The sequence below is a fragment of the Staurois parvus genome, unplaced genomic scaffold, assembly GCF_062004578.1.
Source record: "Staurois parvus isolate SC_StPar_1 unplaced genomic scaffold, SC_StPar_1.0 ptg000282l, whole genome shotgun sequence".
Taxonomy (NCBI): Eukaryota; Metazoa; Chordata; class Amphibia; order Anura; family Ranidae; genus Staurois; species Staurois parvus.
The window spans coordinates 7,567,512-7,592,532 of NW_028318078.1; the positions used below are offsets into that span (position 1 = coordinate 7,567,512).

Consider the following 25,021-nt stretch of genomic DNA (forward strand, 5'->3'; position numbering starts at 1 on the left):
TTATTCAGGATTTATATAGCGCAAATAGTTTGCACAGCGCTGTACAAAATGAAGGTAGACATTACAGTTACAATACAATTTGGTACAAGAGGAAACAGAGGGCCCTGCTTGTTAGAGCTTACAATCTAGGAACATAGATATAACATAGGAGGTTCTAATAAATAAAGAGGCCAGCTGGTGAGTCAGCCCACCAACATCCACCAAGAATGGCCTTCACAAATGGAGGCAAGTGCAACATCTAAATACCACTCACTTTCATGCCCACACAGAAGTGCGGACCTTACATTGCCAGCAATTGAAAATACACATAGACTTCTAAAGGGCCACCCAATGAACTGAGAAAAAGATGCAGGCCAAAGCTCTCAGATGAGAATTAAAGGATAAGTTTACCTTTTTAAAAAAAAAAAATGCACATTTTTTGCAGATAAAATGTATATACACCATATTGCAGACATATTGGGCCAGCCCTCCAAATCATTGGATTCAAGTGTTCCAATCACCTCCATGGCCACGGGTGTATAAAATAAAAACATTTGTGAAAGAATGGGTCGCTCTCAGGAGCTCAGTGAATTCTAGCGTGGTACCATAATAGGTTGCCATCTGTGCAATAAGTCCATCGGTGAAGTTTCCTTGCTACTAAATATTCCACGGCCAACTGTTAGTGGTATTATAACAAAGTGGAAGCAACTGGGAACAACAGCAACTCATCCACCAAATGGTAGGCCACGTAAAATGACAGAGCAGGGTCAGCGCATGCTGAAGTGCACAGTGTGCAGAAGATGACAACTGTCTGCAGAGTCAATAGCTAAAGACCTCCAAACTTTGTGTGGCCTTCAGATTAGCACAACAACAGTGCATAGAGAGCTTTATGGAATGGGTTTTCATGGCCGAGCAGCTGCAGCCAAGCCTAACATCACCAAGTGCAATGCAAAGCGTCAGATGCAGTGGTGTAAAGCTCGCTGCCACTGAACTCTAGAGCAGTGGGGATGTGTTCTCTAAAGTGACAAATCACGCTTCTCTGTCTGGCAATCTGATGGACGTGTCTGGGTTTGGCGGTTGCCAGGAGAATGGCACTTGCCTGACTGCATTGTGCCATGTGTAGAGTTTGGTGGAGGGGGGATTATGGTGTGGGGTTTGCTTTTCAGGGGTTGGGCTTGGACCCTTAGTTCCACTGCTGGGAACTCTTAAGGCGTCAGCATACCAAGATATTTTGGACAATTTCATGCTCCCAACTTTGTGGGAACAGTTTGGGGGATGGCCCCTTCCTGTTCCAACATGACTGTGCACCAGTGCACAAAGCAAGGTCCATGAAGACATGGATGAGTGAGTTTGGGGTGGAGGAACTTGATTGGCCTGCACAAAGTCCTGACATCAACCCCACCGAACAACTTTGGGATGAATTAGAGCGGAGACAGGCCTTCTCGTCCAACATCAGTGCCTGACCTCACAAATGCGCTTCTGGAAGAATGGTCAAACATTCCCATAGACACAATCCTAAACCTTCTGGACAGCCGTCCCAGAAGAGCTGAAGCTGTTATAGCTGAAAAGGGCGGGTCAACTCAATATATATATATATATATATATATATATATATATATATGTGTGTGTGTGTGTGTGTGTGTGTGTGTGTTTTGTTTTGAAAAGCATTGGCTGGAAAGCATTGCACCAGTGATCAGTAGATTGCTGGTGCCAAGCAGGACTCCTGCAGACCTGTCAGTGTGAGCTGTCGATTTACAGGCAGGCAGTTTCACACTGACAGGAAGAATCAATGAACTACCAGAGCGCTCAACAGCACAATGGTAATTCATTGAAAACTACAAGCTGACAGCCAAAAAGGATGTTGGCACTTGTAGCTGATTCATTCACAGAACTCTGGCCGCACTGTCTTTAAAAAGTGACAGCTTGTATTGGGAACCTCTCCCCATACTGCTGTCAAACAGAGGACTCAGATCAAGCTTCTGCAGGAGTGGAAACATGTTACACCATAAAAATTTGTGGAACATAGAACATGTTCCTGAAGGTGAACTTATCCTTTAAAGAAGCATCCATCAATGCTATATGGCTGTATAGAGTGCCTAATTATCTTACGACACTTTCTTCTGTAAGAACCAATTCGCAGAGAAATGGAGACAGGGAGACTGATAACAGATGGTCTACTTAATGACCATACATGTGTTAATCCAGTAATTTGAACAATAGTTTCAATATTGCAGTTTTTTCTAGCAAATACTCTTATTCCACCATTTCAGTTGTTTTTAAATGCTTGTAGAACACTGAATTGAGAATTTGTTTTTCAATAAACTGTGATAAAAGATTAATATCAATTTCAATTGTTCTGCATGAGTGATCATTTGAGACACTGTTTTAGTCACACTGTCATTTGAACAGATTTGACTATTTTTGTCATTTCAATGCCAAATGGATAGCTTACTTCTGATCATGTTTTGTCACCAAAACCACTGCATTAGTGAGGTCTTGAATAATAATTTTTGCCCTCCAATCAATAACACATCAGATGTAAAATGAATAGGTCAGTGTCCAGTTTTAGGTGACAGAGATTACTTACATGGCCTGCAGGTTAAGTTTTCTGGCTGCAGTAATGTCTCGCATGCTAGAATTAAAAAAAAAAAAAAGTCAGTGTAAAATCACGATGAATATTTGGCAATTAAAAGTTTTTAGTGCTCAACAAACTCCTTCATAACTCAAGAATAGGATTTGCCGTATTGGCTGCAGCATCTGGCAAATGTATGCTATGCTGTTTTCTGTGGAGCTGGTCCATACACTACATCTTATACAAAATGAACCCATACACTTCCCCAGCTAGTTATGAAACCAGCCAGAATTCTCAACTTATATTTTAGTTTAAAATGTATCTCCACTTGTTTTTAAAGTTTTCAATAGAGTAGGAAGTGGTTGGGACTCTATCCATTTCTTTTTTTTTTTCAAAAATTGGGACAAAGCTGTACTATCCCTCAGAGTCCACATACCGGCTACTGTAATTTATGTAGGAAGTTGAAGAGCCATAAATACCTGATGATCCTGCCAGTCCCTAATAATATGTGGCGCTTCCTTACCATGCTATGCACAGAAGCCAATCTGTGAATACGTGGTGAGTCTGCATTCCTGCTTCCTCTAATGGGACCTATAGAACGCTTGGCTGAAGCATGGCATTTCTATAATCAGCTTGAGACATCACAAGCTGACACACCTCATACCCAGGTTGATTGACAACACCTGATCTTGTGGAGCCCCCCACCCTGGGAGCGCAGTAAAGGAGATGTACAAAAGCAAATTTGGAGGGTTTTCATATTGTGTTGTTTACAGAGCACACCCTGGTTTTATACACTAATGTCTTTACATCTACTTTACAGGTCTTGTTTGGGATATTTTTCCTTACTTCCTGTCTCGTTACCAGGACAGGAAGTGAGGGAAAATTTTTCTAACAAAGGAACAATTAAAATGAAAAAAAAAAAACTTTTGTTCGCAGGGTGGGGGATGGCTAAAAACTCAAATTTTTTATTGCCGTTTGAGTTCCCATTGAAAATTTCCCCACACATCCTGGAACTGTGACATCATTATGACAACAGGAATTGAAGGGAAATCTTCACATACTTCCTCAGTTCTCAAGTCTTGTCTTGACTGTCCTAAAGACAGGCAGGTCATTGTATTTTTTTTCCTATTTTCCAAACATATTCTAACTGGATCAATCGCTCAGTGATATCACACAGTGTATGGCCACCAAAATGCTCAGGACAAGGTAATGAGATATACAACCCCTTTGGCAGGTAAAATAGATCCTAAATACATCAACCAGCCATAAAATTATGACCACTGACAGGTAAAGTGAATTACATTGATTATCTTGTTACAATGGCACCTGAAAAATGGTGGGATATATTAGGCAGCAAGGGAAAATTTGTCTCTAAATTTGATGTGTTAACATCAGAATAAAATGGGCAAGCATAAGGATGTAAAGGACTTTGACAAGGGACAAATTGTAATGGCTAGAGAACTGGGTCAGAGTATCCCAAAATTTCAGTTCTTGGGGGATGTTCCTAGTCTGTGATTATGACCCAAAAAAAAAGTGATCTAAGGAAGGAAAAATGGCGCAGGTTGACAGGGTCATAGGTTGCCAAGGCTTGCTGATGCACGTGGGGAGTGAAGGCTGGGCCATGTAGTCTGATGCAATAGAAGAGATACTGTATTTAAAACTGCTGAAAAAGTCCATGCTGGTTCCAGCACACACTCAGTGCTTTAAAGTTTGTAGGTTATTGGGCTGCATAGCCACAGACCGGTCAGAGTAACCGTGCTGACCAGTGTCCATAGCCAAAAGCTCCTACAATTGGCACGTGAGCATCAGAACTGGACCGCTGAGCAATGGAAGGTGGTGGCCTGGTCAATAAATGCACTGTGGGAAGTCTGATCCATGGAAGCACAACCTCACAACTTACAAGACTTAAATGATCTGCTACTGATGGCTTGGTGCCGGATACCACATCATACCTTCAGAGATCTAATGGATTACATGCCTCAACTGGTCAGGGCTGCTTTGGTAGCAAAAGCGGGTCCTAGACAACATTAGGTAGGTAGTCAATGTTATGGTGGGTGGTCATAATGTTATAGCTGATCGTTGTATGTATTTATGTATTTATTTGTCGGCCTGGAGGTTCAGCTTTAAACTAAAGTAATGTACCCAGGCATTTCCCGGTGTGTGTTCACAATGTAGTCACCCCAGGCACATAAGGGTGTCCTTGCCCTAAAATGGAAACATTAATGACAATGAACGACACTGTGTATTGAATGCTACATATGTTGAGGTGAACATCAATACAATACCCATTGAATTAAGGTGAACTGGGTTGTGAAATCTTGAAACAATAAGTTCTTAAGACCAGAAGATCAGAGCAAAGGAACCTGGCAACCTCATCTGTCTACTTGTGGAAAACATGAGCTATCGGACTGGAATGCAGCCAGGATGAAGAACTCTGAGCAGGCTGATGCTTTAGGCTTTCTGGGACATACTCAGTTGGTCCTGTCATAATTGTTGTGGCTTGACACAAGTGTGGGGAGAGGGAAATAAAAGTGTGGCTTCTGGACTACTGTATTCAGCTCCCCCAGCAATCCTTCTCCAGACTTGTTTCCAGAGTTCTATCAACAGATTTATATAACATAGTACATATGATTCAATTTACAGCGGTTTACACTGAGGTATCCTGCAACAGCCAAATATAGGAGAGAGGCTTAAAGCTTCTAAAGGCATTTACACTGGAAAATGTCTCACAAAAGTAACTGACAAGTGAAGAAAACGATCTAGACTAAGTAAGCAATGCAGATCAGCTGAATGTCGAACTCCACAAAAACAACTAAATTCACAGATGAACAAGACAAATATGGCCAGGCTATTCACACACCCTACCTATCATAGCAGTGCATAATCTTTGTTTTACAAATAAGTATTTTGTACTTGACAGAGATTCCCAGAGCACTGCAGGTTAGCTGAGAAAGCCAAAGTTGTTCTCTTGCAGACCCAGCTGTCCCTTGATAGAACATGAGACAGAGCAATCTGAAAAAGAATTAGGCATTGCTCTGACCTTAATCAGTTTAAGTTTAGCGAAACTCGAAAACACAAATGCAACACATAGCATCTTACCAGTCCTTAGATGACAGGGATGCAATACACTTCCTGTTACTGGGTGACAGGGCTTAATTCTCCACTGTATTATTGGAGGGAGCTATGCTAGCCACTCAGGCTGAAACTGGAACATGCCTGACTTTGTTCATCTCCATTACATGTGAGGTGAAAGGATTAGCAGTTTGCACAAGCCAGACAACATGGAGTTTCTGTACTTTATAAAAATATTTTTTTAGAATGAAAAATTAAAACTAACGCAGCCACCACATTTAAAGAATAGTAAGCTGCAATATTTTACATTTTTTGTTCTTTGGTTTAGTTAATATTTAATCATTTTAGGATATAACATAGGTGAGAGAGCAATGAGTGGGTCAGGCTTTTACTGGCTTCAAAATCTCTAAGTAGAGTGAGAAATGAGTAAAACACCCGGCATTATTTTTATTGCGGTCAGTGCCTTCCTGCCCCTTTGACAAACCACACCTGTCTCTTTCTTCTTTATTTTTCACATGGACAGGAAGTAAGATCAAATCACCTCAAACTAGTCACAGACAGGAATTTTAGATCTTTACAACTCTAATCAAAAAAAAAAAAAGTTTTGATATTTTTAAATATTTATTTTTATCCTGATTATAAAAACAAGTAAATTGCTTGCTCCTTTGTTCTAATCATGCCTGCTTCTGTCCAATCAAACACAACAGGGAGTACTGCTTGAATTAGCTGCAAAACCACTGTTCCAAATTGTCATCTTCACTAACTTACTTAAACTGAGACCTTTTACTTCAAGTTCAGCAAATTTCAAGCCCTGAGGAATGGGGGAGTGTCGGTGTTCCCAAAACACTAATAATAATAATAATAATAAAAGATTTTGGACATCTTGATTTGGTGCTCTCAGACTGTGTACACCAGTCATTAAGCCTGGGTTCACATATGTGCGGTGCGGTATATCACATGTGATTCGCACAGGAACAGCACCGCATTCCTGTGCAAATCACATGCGATTTGTGTGCGGTGTGATTGGAGCCATGCATTTTGTATGGCTCTATTCACACCGCATCCACACTAAATACAGGTGGGACCCTTTTTTGGGTCCACACTAGAATCGGATCACCTATGCGATCTGATTCTGCACATCGCACCGCGTTTTGCGGACCGCTTTAGGGGTGTTGTTAACTTAACATACACACTTGCAGCGGTTCACATGAACGGGGTGCGATTCTGATGCGGTGCAGAATTCGCACTGAAACCGCTGCGAATTCCGCACCGCATCAGTGTGAACCAGGGATAAAAGACATTCTGAGTTGGCGTAAAACGCAAGGACATTTTCGTTTTCACAAAAATAAAACTAAACGAACATTACACAAAATGCTCCATTCATCACATAATATACCACACACAGAGAAAACCTGGACCACATATATAGTCTCTGTAGAATTGTAGTAATGTTAGAACATCATTAAGGTCAACACTTACTGCGGGTTCTGAAGAAAAATGGATGATAGTTGCTTTCGTTTTTTATTGAAGGAAACGGGACAATTTTCACAAAGTAATCAGTTTCAAACTTCAGGTTCATGAACGGCTGGGTCTCCATAACCTGCAAATAGTAGAATTGTGAATCTAATGAGAAAAGTCACATATTTTGGTTTGGAAGTGCATCTATGGCCATTTTGTTTGTGCTTATTTTGGAAATTGCAGGCATGGTTAAATTACTGTCATGTTTTTATTTTTTCTGTCTTATCACATTGGACTTCCATACACGTTCCCAAAGACACTAAAGGAAGTGAGTGGAAATCCAAGAGAAGAAATTCCCTTTGAAGACAGTTGTCACAAGTACATATTTCTCCATTGGAAGAGCACCTACTTTTTCAGTGACAACCATAAAATATTGAAATTTCCATTACTTTCTATTCTGGTGAGAATGGTCACCAGAACAAAGAGAGATGGTGGATCCCCCCCACACGTTCACTCAAGGAATTTAATAGTTTAACTGTACTTGTTGTACAGGTATCCTTTAAATGAGCCCTTTCCCCAAGTCTCATACTTACCCATCCTCACTCCTCCAAGAACTTAGCTGTGCAATGTACTGAGAGCCACACATCCACCTCAACAAAACCATTCCTGGCTAGATTCTGCTCAGTGCATAGGTGCAAGGAAGGATCTCCATTCCTTCCTATGACAAGCCCATTTATATGGCATCCCAGCAGAGGAGAACTTCTCTATAGGCATGATTGGAAATAGCAGAACCCAGAAGAGAGACTGCTGAAACAGCGGAGGTGCATCTCCCAGCAGGTAGTACGATGAAGATCTCAGAGGAGCAGAGACTGTTGAGTATGAGACTTAGGAAGTTGCTGGAGTAATTAAAAGAATAACTATACCAAAAAATCAGACTCCAGTAGCCTTCAAGAAAATGGTGGCCGTCTGCACACAGACACCGACCCCCTGTTGCATAAATGTAATGAGATGGGTAAAAGATGGCTTCCGCTCCTGTTCTCCACATGTAGAGAATTCCTAACACGAGTTTTGCCCTTTTTCGGGGCATCTATGATTAAGCCCCAAAAAAGGCAAAACGTGTCTCATGATTTCTCTACAGGTGGAGAATAGGAGCTGAAGCCACCTTTTACCTATCTTATTACATTTATGCAACAGGGAGTCCGTGTGGAAGTCTACTGGAGCCTGACAAGCCAATTCTTTCTGTATTGCACCAGTCTTTTCACATGCTGATCTGACTGACACAGGTTTAGAGGGACATTCGAGTTGTACTATTTTTATTGTTTTGGGCTACATATATACCAAAAATCATTTGTGCCTTAAAGCCCAGTTGAAAGCTTGCTTTTTATACTTGGTATACAGTCAGGTTTTCAAACAAGAAAAATATGGAATATTTAACTTTTATTAAGTGTTCATGAATAAAAATGTAAGGCCCTGGGCTGGGAGCACACTAGAGCCTAACTGCAGTCTTCCACATTTCATCACACCCCCTGTTCAGTGCTCCAATCAACCATGCTGCTCAGGGAGCATGAGCTTTGTTGAGTGGAGTACTGTGGAGGGGTCATGTTGGACCACTGGAGATCCAAACTGCACTCTGTGAGAGCAGAGGACTGGCTTTCCAATGTGCTGGTAGAGGGCAGCTGTCTTACTGTTTCAATCACAAACACATCCAAAAAGGTATATTCTTTTTATGCAACCTGAGTGTGTAGAAAGTATAAAAAGTAGGACTTCAACTGGACGTTGTTAATATCCTTCTGTTGAAATATGTGATATATACGGTATATTAATGTATGTTTTATTGGAGTATCCCTGAAAACATTAAGCTATAAAGATAATTTAAAAACATCAAATAGCATAAATTGGTTTTACAGAACGTACAACTTTTTTAAAGCTGGAATTCAGCTGCTTGGGGTCCTTGAGCACCATCTGCTGACACATCCGCCCCTCAGATTTCAGTTCTTCCAGAATAATGCGAAAACCTTTCAGATACTCGATGCCTGGAAAATACAACACACACATTGAAGAAAAAAAAATAATTTACACCTTCTCCCACATTTTAAAGACATGTGTATACAGTTGTTAGGGATGAAGCCACTATCGAAAACCAAAAAACACAGAGGCTTGCCAGCGCTGTGACTGTTTAGTGTCCTTGGGCTAAATGAAGACAATCCGTGATCTTGGCAAGAGTTTTGACACTTCATAAATTTTGTCTTTTAGGTTGCATTACGGTAATGTACCCCCCTCCATGCACAATGAACAATGACACAGAGACATACATTGCTATGGGCAGGTCTCAGTAATACACAGAATTGTGTTCTCAAGGTAAAGATTGTGCTGTGTGTTTTGGAGAAAAGTCAACAATTCGAGTTTGGCTCTTCACTGCCGACAGAAGAAAAGGCCTATTTGTTTTACTAGGCAGACCTTGAAAGCCAGGATCCGATCCTCTCCCAGAGTATGTACGTTTCTGGCAGCCAGGGCAGGCTGGGACTTGTAGTTCTGCAATAGCACAAAAGCCACAGAATTTCCTAATCCTCCTTTGTATTATGGTGTTGTTTTTTTTCTTTTACTGCTATACAACTGATAAGTTTGTTTTATTTTCCAGTTATCAATAAATAAATTAATAACAAATAGCTAAAGATGAACACATGGCTAGCCAATGAACAAGTATTTATGTGTTTTTTTAAGTCCTTACTTACCTTTGTAGCCGCAAGCATTGTGAAGCAATTTGTTCTCAAAGTTCACAGCATAAGCACTAAAATCATTCAAATCAATTCTCTCAGCATCTCAGCTTAAAGCAGAACTAATGCCTTCTATCCTTTACAGGCAAATAAGCTGCCTTCTTAAACTGGTTTTAAAACCTACACATTGTTAATATTAATGCATTCCTTGCATTAAGGTAAAAAATGTTCAGGTAAACGTATCACCCCCTCACGTACCTCATACTTACCCGAGTCCTCACTTGATTGAGTGCTGTGCCTTTCTGCAGTGGCTCACTCCTTTCACTTCCCATTCTCACAGGCTTCATTGAGGCAGCGGGAACCATTGACTTCCGCTGCTATCAGACAAATCCTGTGACGAGGTAGTGGGGGTGGGGCTGAGCTGTACTGTCTGTGTCTATTGAGGCAGGTAGCGCGGCTCAGGATCAAGTCCGCAGGTGTGCCACAACAGAAAGTGGCACCGGTGGGGGACCCAAGAAGAGGAGGTTTGGTCCGCTATGTGTAAATTCCATTACACAGAGCAGGTAAGTATAAACCTGTTACTTAGAAGGTAACATTATTGTAAATTAAAAAAAATTATTTTTCAGTTTGATCTGTAGTTGTCTTGGTCCTGCACATGTGATCAGTTATGACACCAGCCATTTGATGTGGTTCGACTGAGACCACACGCAAATGTGGCAGTTATAATTCATAGCATGCCTTTAAGGTAACCGTTTTGGGAGAACTGTTAAATTGATGTATTTAGTTGCACTTTAACCTGCTCCCCTTCACCGAGAGAAGGGGTTAAAGTAAACCCTAACTGGCTAAAATTTAGTTTGTGAAAGTGCTGTGTAACCACATATGTCACACCACTTTGGGGTTGGGGGGGGATTTACTAAAACTGGTGCACATTGAATCTGGTGCAGATTTACACAGTAACCAATCAACTTCCAGGTTTTATTTCCAAAGCTTAATTGAACAAGCTGAAGTTAGAAGTTGATTGGTTGCTGTGCACAGCTGCACCAGATACTGTGTGCACCAGTTTTAGTGAATCTTCCGCTAAATGTCTACATGCATGTGCTCCAGCAACTGTTGAATATAATTTCTCAGGATGGGATTCCTGATGGTGACACCAGTGATTAATGCCTGTGCATTATGCATCAGCAAAATCACCTGCAGTCACCATTGGGAGAGAGGGTAACAATGCATGATCTAGTTTAGAGATAAGGACAGAGTGTTGTCATCCTCTAACAGGAAGTGCCTGAACAAAGTACCTACAAGGCAAGGTCACCAGATATTATTTTATGAAACAGATGCAGATTTAGGACTCTTGCATACAGTCATACATAAGGGCATACGAATACAGAGTAAAATCCACCTGTTGCTCTGGGGCCTAGGAGCCACTGCTGTAGTGTAGTTCAGCCAATTGACATGTAATGCAGAATACGTTTTGAAAACTATGCTCACACATGTATGTGTAAAATCATAAGTGCGAACAGTTATGCATGTAGAGCCACAGACGGCATTTTCTGCAAAATTAAAAGACTGACAACTACTTTTGAAATTATGTGTAACTTTATTGATTGAGTTTACATTTATTTTAATAACCTGACAAGCTTTGTTCTGTTGAATAATGGTTTAGCCAGCAAGATGGCTGTAGTTATTAATTCATGTAACGCAGAAACTACACTTCACTTTCTGAAATTCACAACCCAATGAAACAAAAAAATATGAAATGTTTTTTCTTCCAGAACCTCAATATTTCATAAATATTTTACAGAGCCTGTTAGTAGCCACCAGAGCTTATAATTTCGAACAATAAATGGAAACTACATGTAGTTCTCGTTATGAGACAGATGTTTTATGTGTGTAACATGATGTCCCCATTGGATGAGGTGGAATTTAAAACAATAATGTAAAAAAAAATTGTGTGTTTTAATAAAAAGGAATATATTACCAATGTCTGTTGTTCGTGTCACTGAGTGCATATAAAGGGTCTCATATTTGGTTACATTTGGAATTCAATGTTAATCTGGTGACTGTCACCCAAAATGAATAAAATTTAACCACCTCTATACTGCCATATTGTAACAAAAATAAAAAGATGGGGAGTTGGATCTATATTTCTTCAGGAGTACCTGTTTTTAAATGGTGAAAAAAGGAATATATTACCAATGTCTGTTGTTAGTGTGTCACTGAGTGCATATAAAGGGTCTCATATTTGGTTACATTTGGAATTCAATGTTCATCTGGTGACAGTCACCCAAAGTGAATACAATTTAGCCACCTCTATACTACCATATTGTAAAAAAAAAATAAATGGAGAGGTGGATGTGTACTTCTTCAGGAGTACCTGTTTTTAAATGGCACTGCAGTAAACACATTCTGGTGGCCAGGAAAAAGATAAGACTAGAAGCTTGCTAAGTTTTTTGTAGTGTTGTAGGTCCAAATATGTAGTAACAGAAATGTTTTACTTTATTAGTGGCTGTGCTTTGTGACCAGAGACCGGACGTGCACAACAGGAGAAGCTCATTCTCTTCCTGTTCCTAAAGAGGCAGCAGGTTCCTCCTGTCAAACTCTGCAACCCAAATTAAAAATGTTGTGGCTGCAGCCACAGCACGTGTACAGCCCTGATAGGCTGTAATGTTAACATTTGGGTGGACATCTATTTTTACTGCCCATGTGAAAGAGCTCCAACAGTGAGAAACCAATCCAGACTGGAACCAACTAAATGTGCATGAATTTGCACCAACAGTAGGGTCTGCTACTGACAAATCAGTGATTCAGCTAAGTATTTAAAGCCCAACTCCAGTCTCAGCCCTCCCACCTTCCTCCCAGGCACCCCCTTCCCTTTGGAGAACCCCATCACTTGCACTCCTCTCTAGAGGCCCACCGTTGTCTTTTTTGCGATTTTCATTCTTACCCTTTCCCAAATGTCTTCAGGCCAGTTATGCAATATGCAAGGTGACCTTCTTCAGTTGTCCTCCTGGTGAGGGAGGTTCTCTGATGAAGAGTTAGCACCACTCCCTGTGTTCTTATACTGCACTCACAGTATGTCCCCAGTCGTTGGGCATCATTTGACCCAGAGGACTGAAGAAACGTAGTGGAAAAACTGAAATATTGCTGGTGGCAGCCCCAGAGAGGAAATATGCATTGCATCCAGAGCTGATTTTTTCTTTCAAACCCCTGCTGGGAGACTATTTAAAAAACAAACAAAACTGCTGAACGTTGGGCTTTAAGTCACATGGTGCCCAGCCATAATTGAAATCATTAGTAGAAAATTAAATATGAAACTAACTGTGACCCTTCTTACATTCAGCACAAATTGCAGAAGAAACATCATGGACCACCTCACCTCAGTCTTTTTAACTTACCAGTAGGACTAGCTGTCCACATTACAGAAACAGCCACCTGGTCATTGCAAGCATATTGGCTGATGGTTATGTTCTGCATGTCCGCTATAAGGTGCTTCCCCCCAGAATTAACTGTACAGTCTGTAAATAGAAAATGAGAAATGGGTTTAAAGGTTGGGGGTCTTATACACTGCAACTCAATTCTGCAAATTGTACAGGCTACATAATCATTAAAATCCAATCCATCCACCTGTCTGTCTGGTTCTGCATTTTACATGTTCTGGTAAGCCCTGGTTCACACCAGTGCGACTTGTCATGCAACTTGAAAGTTCAAAGTCGCATGACAAGTCACACCTCATTACTGGCGATGGAATCCTTTAAAACGGTGCAACTCAAGTCGCAGCGACTTCGAAGAAGGTTCCTGCACTATTTTTGTGCGACTTCATTGCCGCATGTATTGATATCTGTTATATGAAGTCACGCAGAGTGTCAACAAGCCACAATGAAGTTGCACAAAGTAAAAATCAGAAAAAAAGGGGACACATGAAAGCTAAATAATTTAAGGGCCCTTTCACAGATTCACTGAAAAATGTGGAAAAAGTTCACATGTGTTTTCACTGCATTTTTAATGCACTTTCTGGTTGTCTGACTCCCAGCATACACCTGTGAAGCATGGACATGTAACTCATAAAATGCACCAAAAAATGCAACTGAAGTGTTTTTGATGCATTTTCCCATTAATTTTAATGGGGAGGTGTGTTTTTGGTGCACTTTTTAAACATGCACCAAAAGTGCAGGATGCACCACACCCGGAGTGCATTGGTGTGAAATGTTCCACAAGATTTAAAGAGGCACATTTTTGTTCTGTTTCTTAAAGGATAAATTCATCTTAAAAAAATACACATTTTGCAGGTAAAAAAAAAAGTGCATTTATTTTTTTAGGCGCCTGTAAAGTATTGCACATCAGTAGATCGTGGGTGCAATCTCAGGCTCCTGCATCTTGTCAGTATAGCTGTCGAGGTAAGAGTAGGCAGTTATTAAATGACAGGAAGCATCAATGAACTAACTGGAGAGATCATCAGCGCCCTGGTAGTTTATTGACAACTACAAGCCTTCAGCTGCAATGGCGGATGGTAGTTTCAAATTCCCGCTGCTTTCTCTCCTCTCCTACCTCTGAGAATATGGACCATCTGCTTCCATAGTATACATCCCCACATGCTCACTCTCTGCTCAGCATGGGATGCCTGCATGCTAATCTTTGTGGTGCAATTTGTATCGCACCACAGAGTATCAGTTTCCGGTATCAGGAGCATTTTCACGAGTACTCGTGAAAATACTTGGTATCGTCACCGATACTGATATCAGTGCAACCTCAATTTTTATTGCTGTCCATGTCCCCACAAGAAAAAGTCACTCTCTATATTTGTATATTCTCTAAATTCGGGTGATTTTTGTTACTGAGAGACAAATGTGAAATTAAAAAAAATCAGAGCTGTCACCAGAACAAGAAATATGAAAGTATTGAAGAACGAACGTAAAAAGCTTGAATGGCACACTGAACATTAGATAAATATAACAAATTATTTATTACATATGGAAACGACACTTGAGTCTGTTTATAAATGTTTCACCCACACGTTTTTGTAATTGGATTCAATCGGGGAAAATGTATAAATCTTAGGTAAAAGTTCAGTGAATCTTTTGTGAAAACATTTATATGTAGACCCATTACAGCGAATGTATAACCAAACTTTTTTTTTTTAATCTGTGGATGGGTTAGAGAAAAGTTAGAACCTCTGTTAAGTTATCATTGCTCTCTATGGCCTGTAAAACATGTCACACTGCCATTACACAGAGTTGTCAATGAAGAAATTAGTGGTGGTAATATGGTAATGGGGAGCAGGTTGGAAATGCTTCATTGTTAATAAATAACTTATTCCTTTTTCTCTGATTATGTATACAAACCAGAGATCATCTATGGCCTGCATGCCCCTTCTCATTAATACATACAATATTTTGCAATGAACAGAAACTTACTGTCATATCGGAAAGTGATATTGGGCTGTCCATTGTTTTTGTTCAACAGAGAAATCCCCTAGGAAAAAAAAGCGAATATTAGTGAAAGCCATTTTGTATCTCACAGCATGTAAACAGTACACAGACAGGCTTCACTCACAAAAAGTAATGATGCATAGACATATTCCATGATAATATGTCACTGAAATGATGATTATTATTAAACAGTATTTATATGGCATCAACTGTTTGAGCAGTGCTTTTACAAAAAGAAAGGAGACAGTAGTTACAATACAATTCAATAAAAGAGGGTAAGGAAAGTATTGGTAAAATTAAAGTTGATCCAAAGGGCAGACTTTTCTTTTAATTTCGAATAGAGTAAGGGATGGCTATAACCCATGTCAAGTGTTTTTTTATTTTGCTATCGTTGTTCCATTGGGGAGACTTCCCTTAACTTCCTGTCCCACAGCCACAACAGGAAGTGAGAAGAAATCCCTCTAAAACGATCGGAATCCCTGGCTGTCATCTAAAATTAAAAAGAAAAAGTTTTGTCTGCAGATAAACTTTAATTCATCTTGGCTGTTATCGGTTGCTGAGCTAGCACGCTGTTTTCTGGCTTGTTAAAACAAGTAAAAGTAAGAAAATAATGAAGTATAAAGATTTATACATTTATGGTTGATTTATTGAGCCACTGCTTTTGGTCATATCCAGTTTTTCACACAGTAAGCAATTAAAGCCTAGTTACTGCACCACTCTTTGACTCCTCAAATCTTTCCACCGTACTCAAGCTTTGAAGAAGGAAGAGATCTTTAAAACCCCGAAACGCATATGCGGTCTCTTTGTTTACAAATATTGATATTAAAAGCTTTTGGACTCTCAGACCTTTTTGTTAGGTGCTCAGATTGGGCTTTCAAATCTTTAAATCTGGGCCCTCTGCTTTTGGGACACCCTGCTAGTTGAGCCTTACCAGAACCACTGTGTCATATCACAATCTAATTGATCTATTGATAATTTTAATCCAGCACCTTGTTTCGAACTTTTATTGGGTAGAATAATCTCAGTTGGTGTTGCTCATTGCACCCATCATATTCTTTCTTGTGCTTATTCTACACTGGGAGAAACAACAAGACACTCTCACTTATAGGCCTGTGGACCAGGACTTTGTGCTGTCAACCAGATAAATCAGACCCTAGACAGCATCTTCCAGTCAAACCTCACATGTGCTTTACACATCCTGGCTGTTTCCCATGAATCAAATGACACACTGTGATGTTTTAGTACCTCATTAGTACAAATATCTGCTGCATTTGTCAGCAAAAAACTTCAGAAGTGCCTAGGCCCATTAAAGACAGTATAACAACCCAATTAACAGAATCTGAAAAACTTTTGATAACAAGAGCCCTTTCATCTATGTACCCTATTAATCACTATAACATTTTACATAAAACTACCCTATTCTGCAGCATTTAAAATAGCGAGGAACAAAAAAAAAAAAAGAAAGAAAATATTGAGTATAAAAAGAGTACAGTATGGGCCACGCAATATTCTTCTTTTACCAATAATTATAGAGACACAATGAAAACAAAAATAGTTTGTGTGTATAAAAGTGGTCAAATGTATTAGTTCCTATATATATTACAAACTCAAACACTCTCTTGTAATCACTTATATAAATCATATAGTACTGCCAGAAAATCCTAAGTGACAAAAGTGTAAATAAGTTATGGATGGACAAATGAAAATAGAATGCACAACATTAACCTGTACGGCAATACTGTCTTGTTGGGTCCTGAAAACACTACTTCATGGCTTCCCACTACACATGTGAGTCGCGCTGTGCTTTTTGAATGGACCCACAGCCTTCAGGGACCTGTGACATGTCCCAGAAGGTTGTGAGCAGGGGTGGATGGAGAACATCCACTCTGATCCCATAGGCGCTGGGAGCAGGTACGTGCTGAAACTAGGTACCCGCACCCCACCAAACCTCCAAAAGTGGGAGGGGGGGGGGAAGGAGGTGTTAAAGCAGAACTTTCCTTTTAAGGGTGGAGTTCCACTTTAAGAATGATATGATTTCCATACACTGCACTGATGATGGCCTGAAACAGCTTCATGCAGTTTGGAATAATTGACTCAGTAATATTAGGCTATATTTAACTATAGAGCAGTGGTTCTGGATGTCCTACTGATCCCATAAAGGAATGATTTGAAAGCCTCTGCCCACCGTTTTGAAATAAGAAATAATTTTATTATTTTTGGGAAATGTGATGGGAGGAGATGTGTACCTTCTTTGTTAAGAAGGCTTTACTGTGTTACCCATTGATTAGAATCAGGGCTTTTTGATCCCTTCTCACCATAACCTGCATGGTTATACTGTCAACATGAAAAGCTAAAAAAAATATATATATAAGTTGAAGGTGCTTCAAGTTAAAATATATGAATGAAGATAATAAATGCCCAGTAAACTTGCACTCTTCACGTTTCCCAAATAGGCAAATGCCAAAGAAAGTTCTGCCATCATAGAGAAATATTTCCCTCTAAAGTATATTTCTTTTAGGTCATTATACAGCGTTTTATAGATTACATGCATCAACTCATGTCACTCTACTCATGTTAATGTAAAAGAGGGCTAAGCTTGAAGGAGAGCAGGGCTGATAAATGGGGATTCAAACAAGGGACCTTCCCATTATAAGTCTGCATATCACCACAATGGTCTGGATTCTTGATGCCTAAGCTCAGGGCCCATTCACACCAGCAGGCACACATTATCCTCCATATAATGCACACTTGCTGGTGTGTGTTGTGTAGGGGAGGTGCAAAGCATTGTTAAAATGCACTGCACTGTTTACTTCTTTCTAAACTTTATTGAAGTGCCATAAAATGACATTTTAACCAACTCCATACATTGGAGCATGTTGCACTACATTGTAGCATATCACAAGGTATTGTATTATAATGCAACCTATCCTACTTTTTAAAAAGGAAAGAACAGGACATAACGCCCATTGCTTTGTCTACGCATTTGGACTCTGGCAACACTTTCCCAATAGGGCTGGTATGAACATCCCTTACAGAAGTGCAAAAGAATCATTTTATGCTTTCCAACCCAACTCTAAGACTACTAACATACAATTTTCAGAACATGCTTTCAGGGTATCTCCCCTGCTTCAAGGTCCAAAAAGTACTCCTTGAAAAAGGGGACATACCCTGAAAGCATGTCCTGAAAATTGCATGTTAGTGCAAATAAAAAAAAAGTATCACGGATAGTACTCAATTGTTTCTGTCGCAAGTGCACCAATACCTTAGATTGTATGCCCCTTGAGGGCTAGGGATTGATGTGAATGTACAATATTTATGTAATGTGCTGCGTAAATTAATGGCGTTATATAAGTACCTGAAATAAATAAATAAATAATACGGCTACAATCACCTCAAGGAACCCAACTCTAGAAAGACTTTTGCACAACTGCATCAACTTCCGTAAAGTCACCTAACAATCATCCTAAGGACAGCTTAAAAAAAAAAAAACAAAGGTAACAAAGGTAATACAACTGCACACAAAGATTCAAACCTCTTATTCTTTGCAGGGTATACATAACAATGGTCTTCACTGCTACCTTTATTTAGAAGGCTCATAAAAGATTAGGTGCCTGGGGCAAAGTGTGCAACCATCTGTTTAACTAAATAACAGGAACTTCCTCCCTAATTAACAAGCATACAACAGCCTAGGAGTGTCCCTGTGTTTATGGAGATCTGAACCCAGCTGCCTAAGCTGTATTGGTGTCCGCACCGCCCCTAAACCTGCAGTTTTATTACCATTAATAGAATTAGAATTGCTGCTTCAATATTACCGATATTAATTGTACTCTGCCTGGATGACATGTCTATGGACATGCTTTACACAGCACTGGGAAGAATGCATAGCCCTCACCATATATTAACAAAATTATGGACGAAGGGTTCGTTCACACTTGGCTGTTTTACCAACGCTTGCCAAACGCCCCTATAGCGTTTGGCAAGCGTTGGTCCGGGGTTTGCGGAGCGTTTTTTAGCACTCGGCAAACGCCGCATGCGCGGTTTAGCGTCGGTTGCTAGGCATTTGCCGAGCGTTAATAACGCCTCACAAACGCCTATAATGCAGTTTGAGTGGTGTTACCACTCCGCAAATGCCCCGCAACCGCTCTGTTTGCAGAGCAGCACCATACACGAGAAAAGGAGGCTTCAACGCCTCCTGACTCGACCAGAGGCGTCCGTTTTGCCGCGACGCAACGCAAACGCTCCCATTAGAACAGCACCATGTGCTGTAATGTGCAGAATTGGCAGAGGTGTTTGGGAAGCGGTAAAAGCTTCCCAAATGCCTGCCACCTGCACACAACGCTAGTGTGAACGTAGCCTAATAGTGGGAACTTTCCTAACGCCGGCCCATACACAGATTGAAAGTTGGATGGTTCAGCAGGGATGGGCCAACTTTCTTGTTCAAATATTTTTCTAACTTTACAGGGGATGGAAACATAGGCATAGGACAATCCATAGACATATGTACAGGAAAATTAGTGAAAGCAGGTATGAGGTCCATGTAAAGATGGGGAGAAAAGCACAAAAACATAAAATGCAACAGCTTGGATGGTTGAAGGAAAGCAAAACTGTATGTTGACATATATACTCATATATAGTCATAGTACATTGTGGATACGGGTGGATGGGCCAACTTTCAATCCATGTATGGGCAGGGTCAGGGGCGGACTGAAAACTCATGGGGCCCCCGGGCAATAGGGGATCATGGGGCCCCTGTGTCCTTGCCCAAACTCAAAAAAGCCTATGAAAAAGGTACCAGGGGCATCTCATGGGGCCCCCTACTGACTCCGGGCCCTCGGACAGTGCCCGAGTTTCCAAATGGTCAGTCCGCCCCTGGGCAGGGTGGTTGTACAGCTACCCTGTTGAAAATTTCTGCTCCTAAGACACAGCAAAGGCACAGCAGGAGGATTTCTCTATCAACCTCAAAATGTGAAGATCCCGCTGGTTGAACAAAAAAAAAAAAAAACAATGAATCATCCTACGGGCTGCCTAAAGGAGAATCATGGAAGATGCTTTGCGGACGTCTCATTCTTCATATGCTAGTTGACTGGCTGTCAATCAGATCCTGTGGCTTCAGAATGCAGATTCATTAAGCTGGACCAAATATGCATATAAGGACTTTTCTGGTGTGCATACTGGATTCCTCTCAATTCTGGTGACAGCTGTAAAATTTTGGTTTTCCAGTTATTTTTTGTCACAGTAGTAGTCTTGGCTTTAAGTTGACCATAGGTGGCTTGAATTTTAGCCAATGCCTGCTGAACCAGCTGAAATTAAAGCCATAGGTGGCCCTGAAAGCACCACCTGGCTGAAAAAGAAAGGCCATTTCAAAAATCAATTGAGGTGGGTCGAAAAGTTACAAATCAGATATTCCAGCTGTCTGGAGGGGAGATTCCTCCACCCAAGCTGTTTAAGGTGAATGGGGGAATCAGTTGATTTTTTCTTATTCAGCCTGCAGGCTGAACAAGAGAAAATCAAGCCGTGTATAGATATTTTTAGATATACTTGAATGAAATATTATGGACAATATGAACATTGACCTTCTTTTGTAATTATGCTCCAAAAAATTTTTTGTGGGCTTTATCTTTGAAGATGTCAAAGAAGAACTGCTTCAGGGCCAATTCACACCAGTGCATTTTAGTGCAGCTGTAAAACGCAGATCAACAGAACATCTGAAAAACAATCATTTCCAGTGTGTTCTATTCACACCATAACTTTGCATTGCAAAAATCTATATAAATTGGCCCTTAGACTGTCTGAGCTGTCCAAACCAACAAGTTACATTCTCTCTGTTGCTCCAATATGGAGGGAGTAAAGATAATTTCATTTATTTGAAGCTACTATAGTTTGAAGCAGATGTAAAGCCAATCACTACAGGCTTATATAAGGTTAAAGTGATCCTAAAGGTTTAATTCTTTTTTAAGAAAATAACAAACATGTTATTCTTACCCGCTCTGTGCAATTGTTTTGCTCAGAGCAGTCCTGATCGTCCTTCTCTGGGGTCCTTCTGCTAGCGGTCTTGGCTCCTCCTTTTCTCTGAGTGCCCCCATAGCAAGCGGCTGGCTTGAACCCGATCCAGGCTGTGTTTGTCTATTGACACACAACGTGCAGCTCATCTACCTACTCGCTCTCTATTCACAGGAGTTGATTGATATTGATTGATCCCATTGCTGCCAAACCTCCTGTTAGAGAGGGAAGAGAAGAGCAGCACTGCTGCAATGTGTACTGGATCAAGATGGGGCTCAGGTTAAGTATTTCAGGGGGGATGGGGGGAGCTGACATGAAAAGGATTTTTTTTTTTACCTTAATGCAGAGAATGCATTAAAGCAGAGCTCCACCCAAAAGGGGAAGTTCCTCTTTAAGGACTGCTCTCTCGCTCCCAATTAAGGATTAGCACATTTGGGGAGAGGGTACCCGAATTTGACAGGTACCCACTCCCACTTCTGGTCCGATCGCCTAGGCAATCGGAAGCGGAAGATGTCCTCCCTCCCTCCCTGTAGTCTTTTGGGACACATGACAGGTCCCAGAAGACTACAGGACCATTCAGGAAGCGTAGCGCTACTCGCGCATGCGCAGTGGGTACCCAGCTGTGAAGCCGCAAGCTGCACAGCTGGGTGCCCACACTGAAGATGCCAGCCTCCTGGAATACAGGATGGCCGGTGAAACGGGCTGCAGGTGACACACCGTGGGACAGGTAAGTGGCTGTTTTTTTAAAAGTCAGCAGCTACAGTTTTTGTAGCTGCTGACTTTTATTTTTTGACAGGGTGAGTGGAACTCCACTTTAAGTTAAAAAAAAAAAAACCTTATCTTTACAACCACTTTAAACATGTTAATATCAATATGTAAAAGCAATCTGTAGTAACATAAATCTGCAGATTTCTTAAAAAATAATACCTGGTAATCCTGCAAAGAAGGTCCATGTTTAGGCACTTCCTATTATAGGGTGACAACTCCTTGTTGCCCTCTCCCAGTTGCACACCTGCCTTGTCACCCTGTTACATGGGCTTCCTATGGAGACTACAAGTGATAATTTCACCATGTTATGTAGACATGGTCTTCTGTAGTCACCATCAGGAAACCTCCCAAGGAATTCCATGCTGGAGTGCACATAAGGAGAAAGTGGCTGTAAAGAGGCTGCACAAAGTCATCAGTACTGAGAAGCAACACATGATAAAAAAAAAAAAAAGCCAGTACTTTATTTAAAACAAAAAAGGCAATTATTTGCGATACTTCGGCAAACTAGATGCCTTTCCCCGAGGGTTTACATCATCTTCACTCAAAAGGACACTGTTTCACTGGTGTCCATCTAGAGGCACACATATAGTCACCTTAAACATCTCACAGATTAATAAAATCAAAGATAAATATAAACTGAAGCTTACAAGGTAAGCAATTTAAATTGACACGATCTCTCTTGGAGTCCAGGCAATAAGCGTATGTTAAATGATGTTAGAAAAGAAAGCGTGCTGCTTATACAGATCACTGTGGATGGTGATAAGAGTAGAAGTGGAGTCAGTCTTTCCCTTACAAAACCTATTCCACATCAGAACCGCTCAGGTAATTCACTCCAATGGAAAGAGTACATGGAAATATACTTTCTGTCTCCAGTTGGAGTTAGAGAACGGACCTTCTCATTTTGGGCTTTGTGCATCTACATGCCTTTAGTTCACTTGGCTTGTGAGTATAATATGTTTTCTAACACCCTTGAATAAAGTGTTGAAGATAATGTGCTAGGCGTTTGCGTTTTATACAGTGTTGGATTTCCCCGATCTGTGAAGGTCTGCACCACCATCTCTTTCTAGTCCAGGTTGCTTTATGTCTTTGAGACTTATGGTTCACGTAATGGGTGTCTCCACCATTCCTGAAAGTTTGCAATTCCTAGTTTCAAGGCACTCTGTGTGCACCATCACTAAAAGGTTGCCGCAATCAAACCATTTACAAAAGAAAACAACATTATTATTATTATACAGTATTTATATAGCGCCAAAGGGTATGCTCAGCGCTGTACAGTAGCAAGGGGGACAGAACATGAGACAATACAGTAACAATACAATACACGAGGGGTTCGAGGGCCCTGCTCTTTTGAGCTTACAATCTAGGAGGGAGGGGAAGGTGGTACAGGAGGAAATGGCTGTGGGGGATGGAGTGGTGGGAGGAGTGGAGGAGGTTAGTTGTTAGGTGAGGTTAGGTGAGGTTGGGGTAGGCTTCCCTGAAGAGGAGGGTTTTCAGCGTGCGCCTGAAGATGAGGAGGGTAGGTGACAGTCTGATGGATTGGGGTAGGGAGTTCCAGAGGATGGGAGAAGTCCTAGAGAAGTCCTGCAATCGGGCGTGGGAGGAGGAGACCAACATAAAGCTCTTCTGACCAAGGAACCTTCTTTAATTGCTGAATCGCTACACAATACAAATCATCAGGTAACACCAAGTCACTAGATGCAGGGTGCCTTGAAAAAGCGAACATATCTATGAAATTTTAAAAAAGTAGTACGTGCATAGGTTCAAATCGCTCCGCACAGAACACCAAATGAATCGCACAGGAAACCAAAGCGTGATCCTGCGCGATTCGTGTGTGGGCATGGTGTGAAACGGCCCTAAATGAGTAATATTATCGCTATACCAAAGTTTTCACTGACAATCAGCCCAAATATTCAGTTTCATTCAGTCAAAATACAACTTTTCTTTTGTTGCACTGATCATTTTAAAATATAGGACTTCTAAAAGCAAATGCTTATTATTATGTACAGTGCATGGCCAAAATTACAAAAAATGGACCTAGTTAGTGATAAAAATTCAAAGTTCAGTAGTAGAATGTATGTGCTGTAGTAGATGAATGCACTACTGTGCTAATGGCCATAGAATCCCTGTACTGACAGATTACCTACAGACTAATCCACCCTGAGAGAACGTTCCTTTGAGTAGCTGAGCTCTCACATGACTACAAAGGCTCTAAAAGTCTCTCTACCTTTTACACCAGAGAAACCCTTGAAAACATTTTCAGGTCTCTGGGAACCCCTGTAAGATTAGTCCATGGGGGATCATTGATACATTGGTGGTGGTAAGTGGGAAGAATGGCCCCCTTATGGGGTGAGGAGGGTTATGATGTAACCTTTACAGTCATGCTGATGGCTCTTCCAAGTGGTGTTAGACTTGGAACTATGCAGGCTCCATCAGATGGGAGGTCAGCACACAGCACAAGGAGCACCTACCCACCCCTGGACAAAACCCTGGTTAAGAATGGCTGCTATAGAATATTATTCGGCCATACGTTGCTGTACCTGGTTGTAGAGCCAGGAACTACATTAACCGCTATCAGGTCATGCAAGAGAAAAGCAGTGGAAGTGGACCATACTCACAGTACACACAACATGGAAGTGAAAACATTTTAGTAAATATAAACTGCCAAATACCTTTTCTCATCAGCAGTATATACCAGTCTTATGACTTCTATCAGTGTCCAGCCCACAACTAGCTAAAGCTTGTAGGAGGCGTTTTCTTTCTGCTCTGAGAGGATGGAAATCCCCTGACCTCTGTCTGGACAGTCCTGATTGGCCCTGTGCTGATCACATGCACTCTCCCAAGGAAAAAAAAAACCCTCTCTAGCAATACACACCAACTGAGCATGTGCAAAAGGGCTACAGGTTCATTCTGTATCAGGTGGTCATTTCAACAAGAGGAAGGGCAGAGAAGGATCAAACAGCCTTTTTACACAATGCAGAAGATTAACCCCTTAGGTTCCACAGTGAGTATAACAAGCGTGCATTACTGCATATACA

General features: G+C 40.9%; 1 protein-coding gene across 1 annotated transcript in view; it reads right to left on the bottom strand.

The window, feature by feature from the left end:
- Positions 1–25,021, bottom strand: part of IL17RD (interleukin 17 receptor D) — a 121,535-nt gene that overhangs the window by 21,447 nt on the left and 75,067 nt on the right. Inside the window, exons 2-6 of the mRNA XM_089681900.1 lie at positions 15,204–15,261; positions 13,188–13,307; positions 8,996–9,114; positions 7,103–7,223; positions 2,567–2,611 (exon numbers count right to left, since the gene is read on the bottom strand). Coding sequence (XP_089538026.1) covers positions 2,567–2,611; positions 7,103–7,223; positions 8,996–9,114; positions 13,188–13,307; positions 15,204–15,261 — 463 coding nt within the window. The remainder of the gene's footprint in view (positions 1–2,566; positions 2,612–7,102; positions 7,224–8,995; positions 9,115–13,187; positions 13,308–15,203; positions 15,262–25,021) is intronic.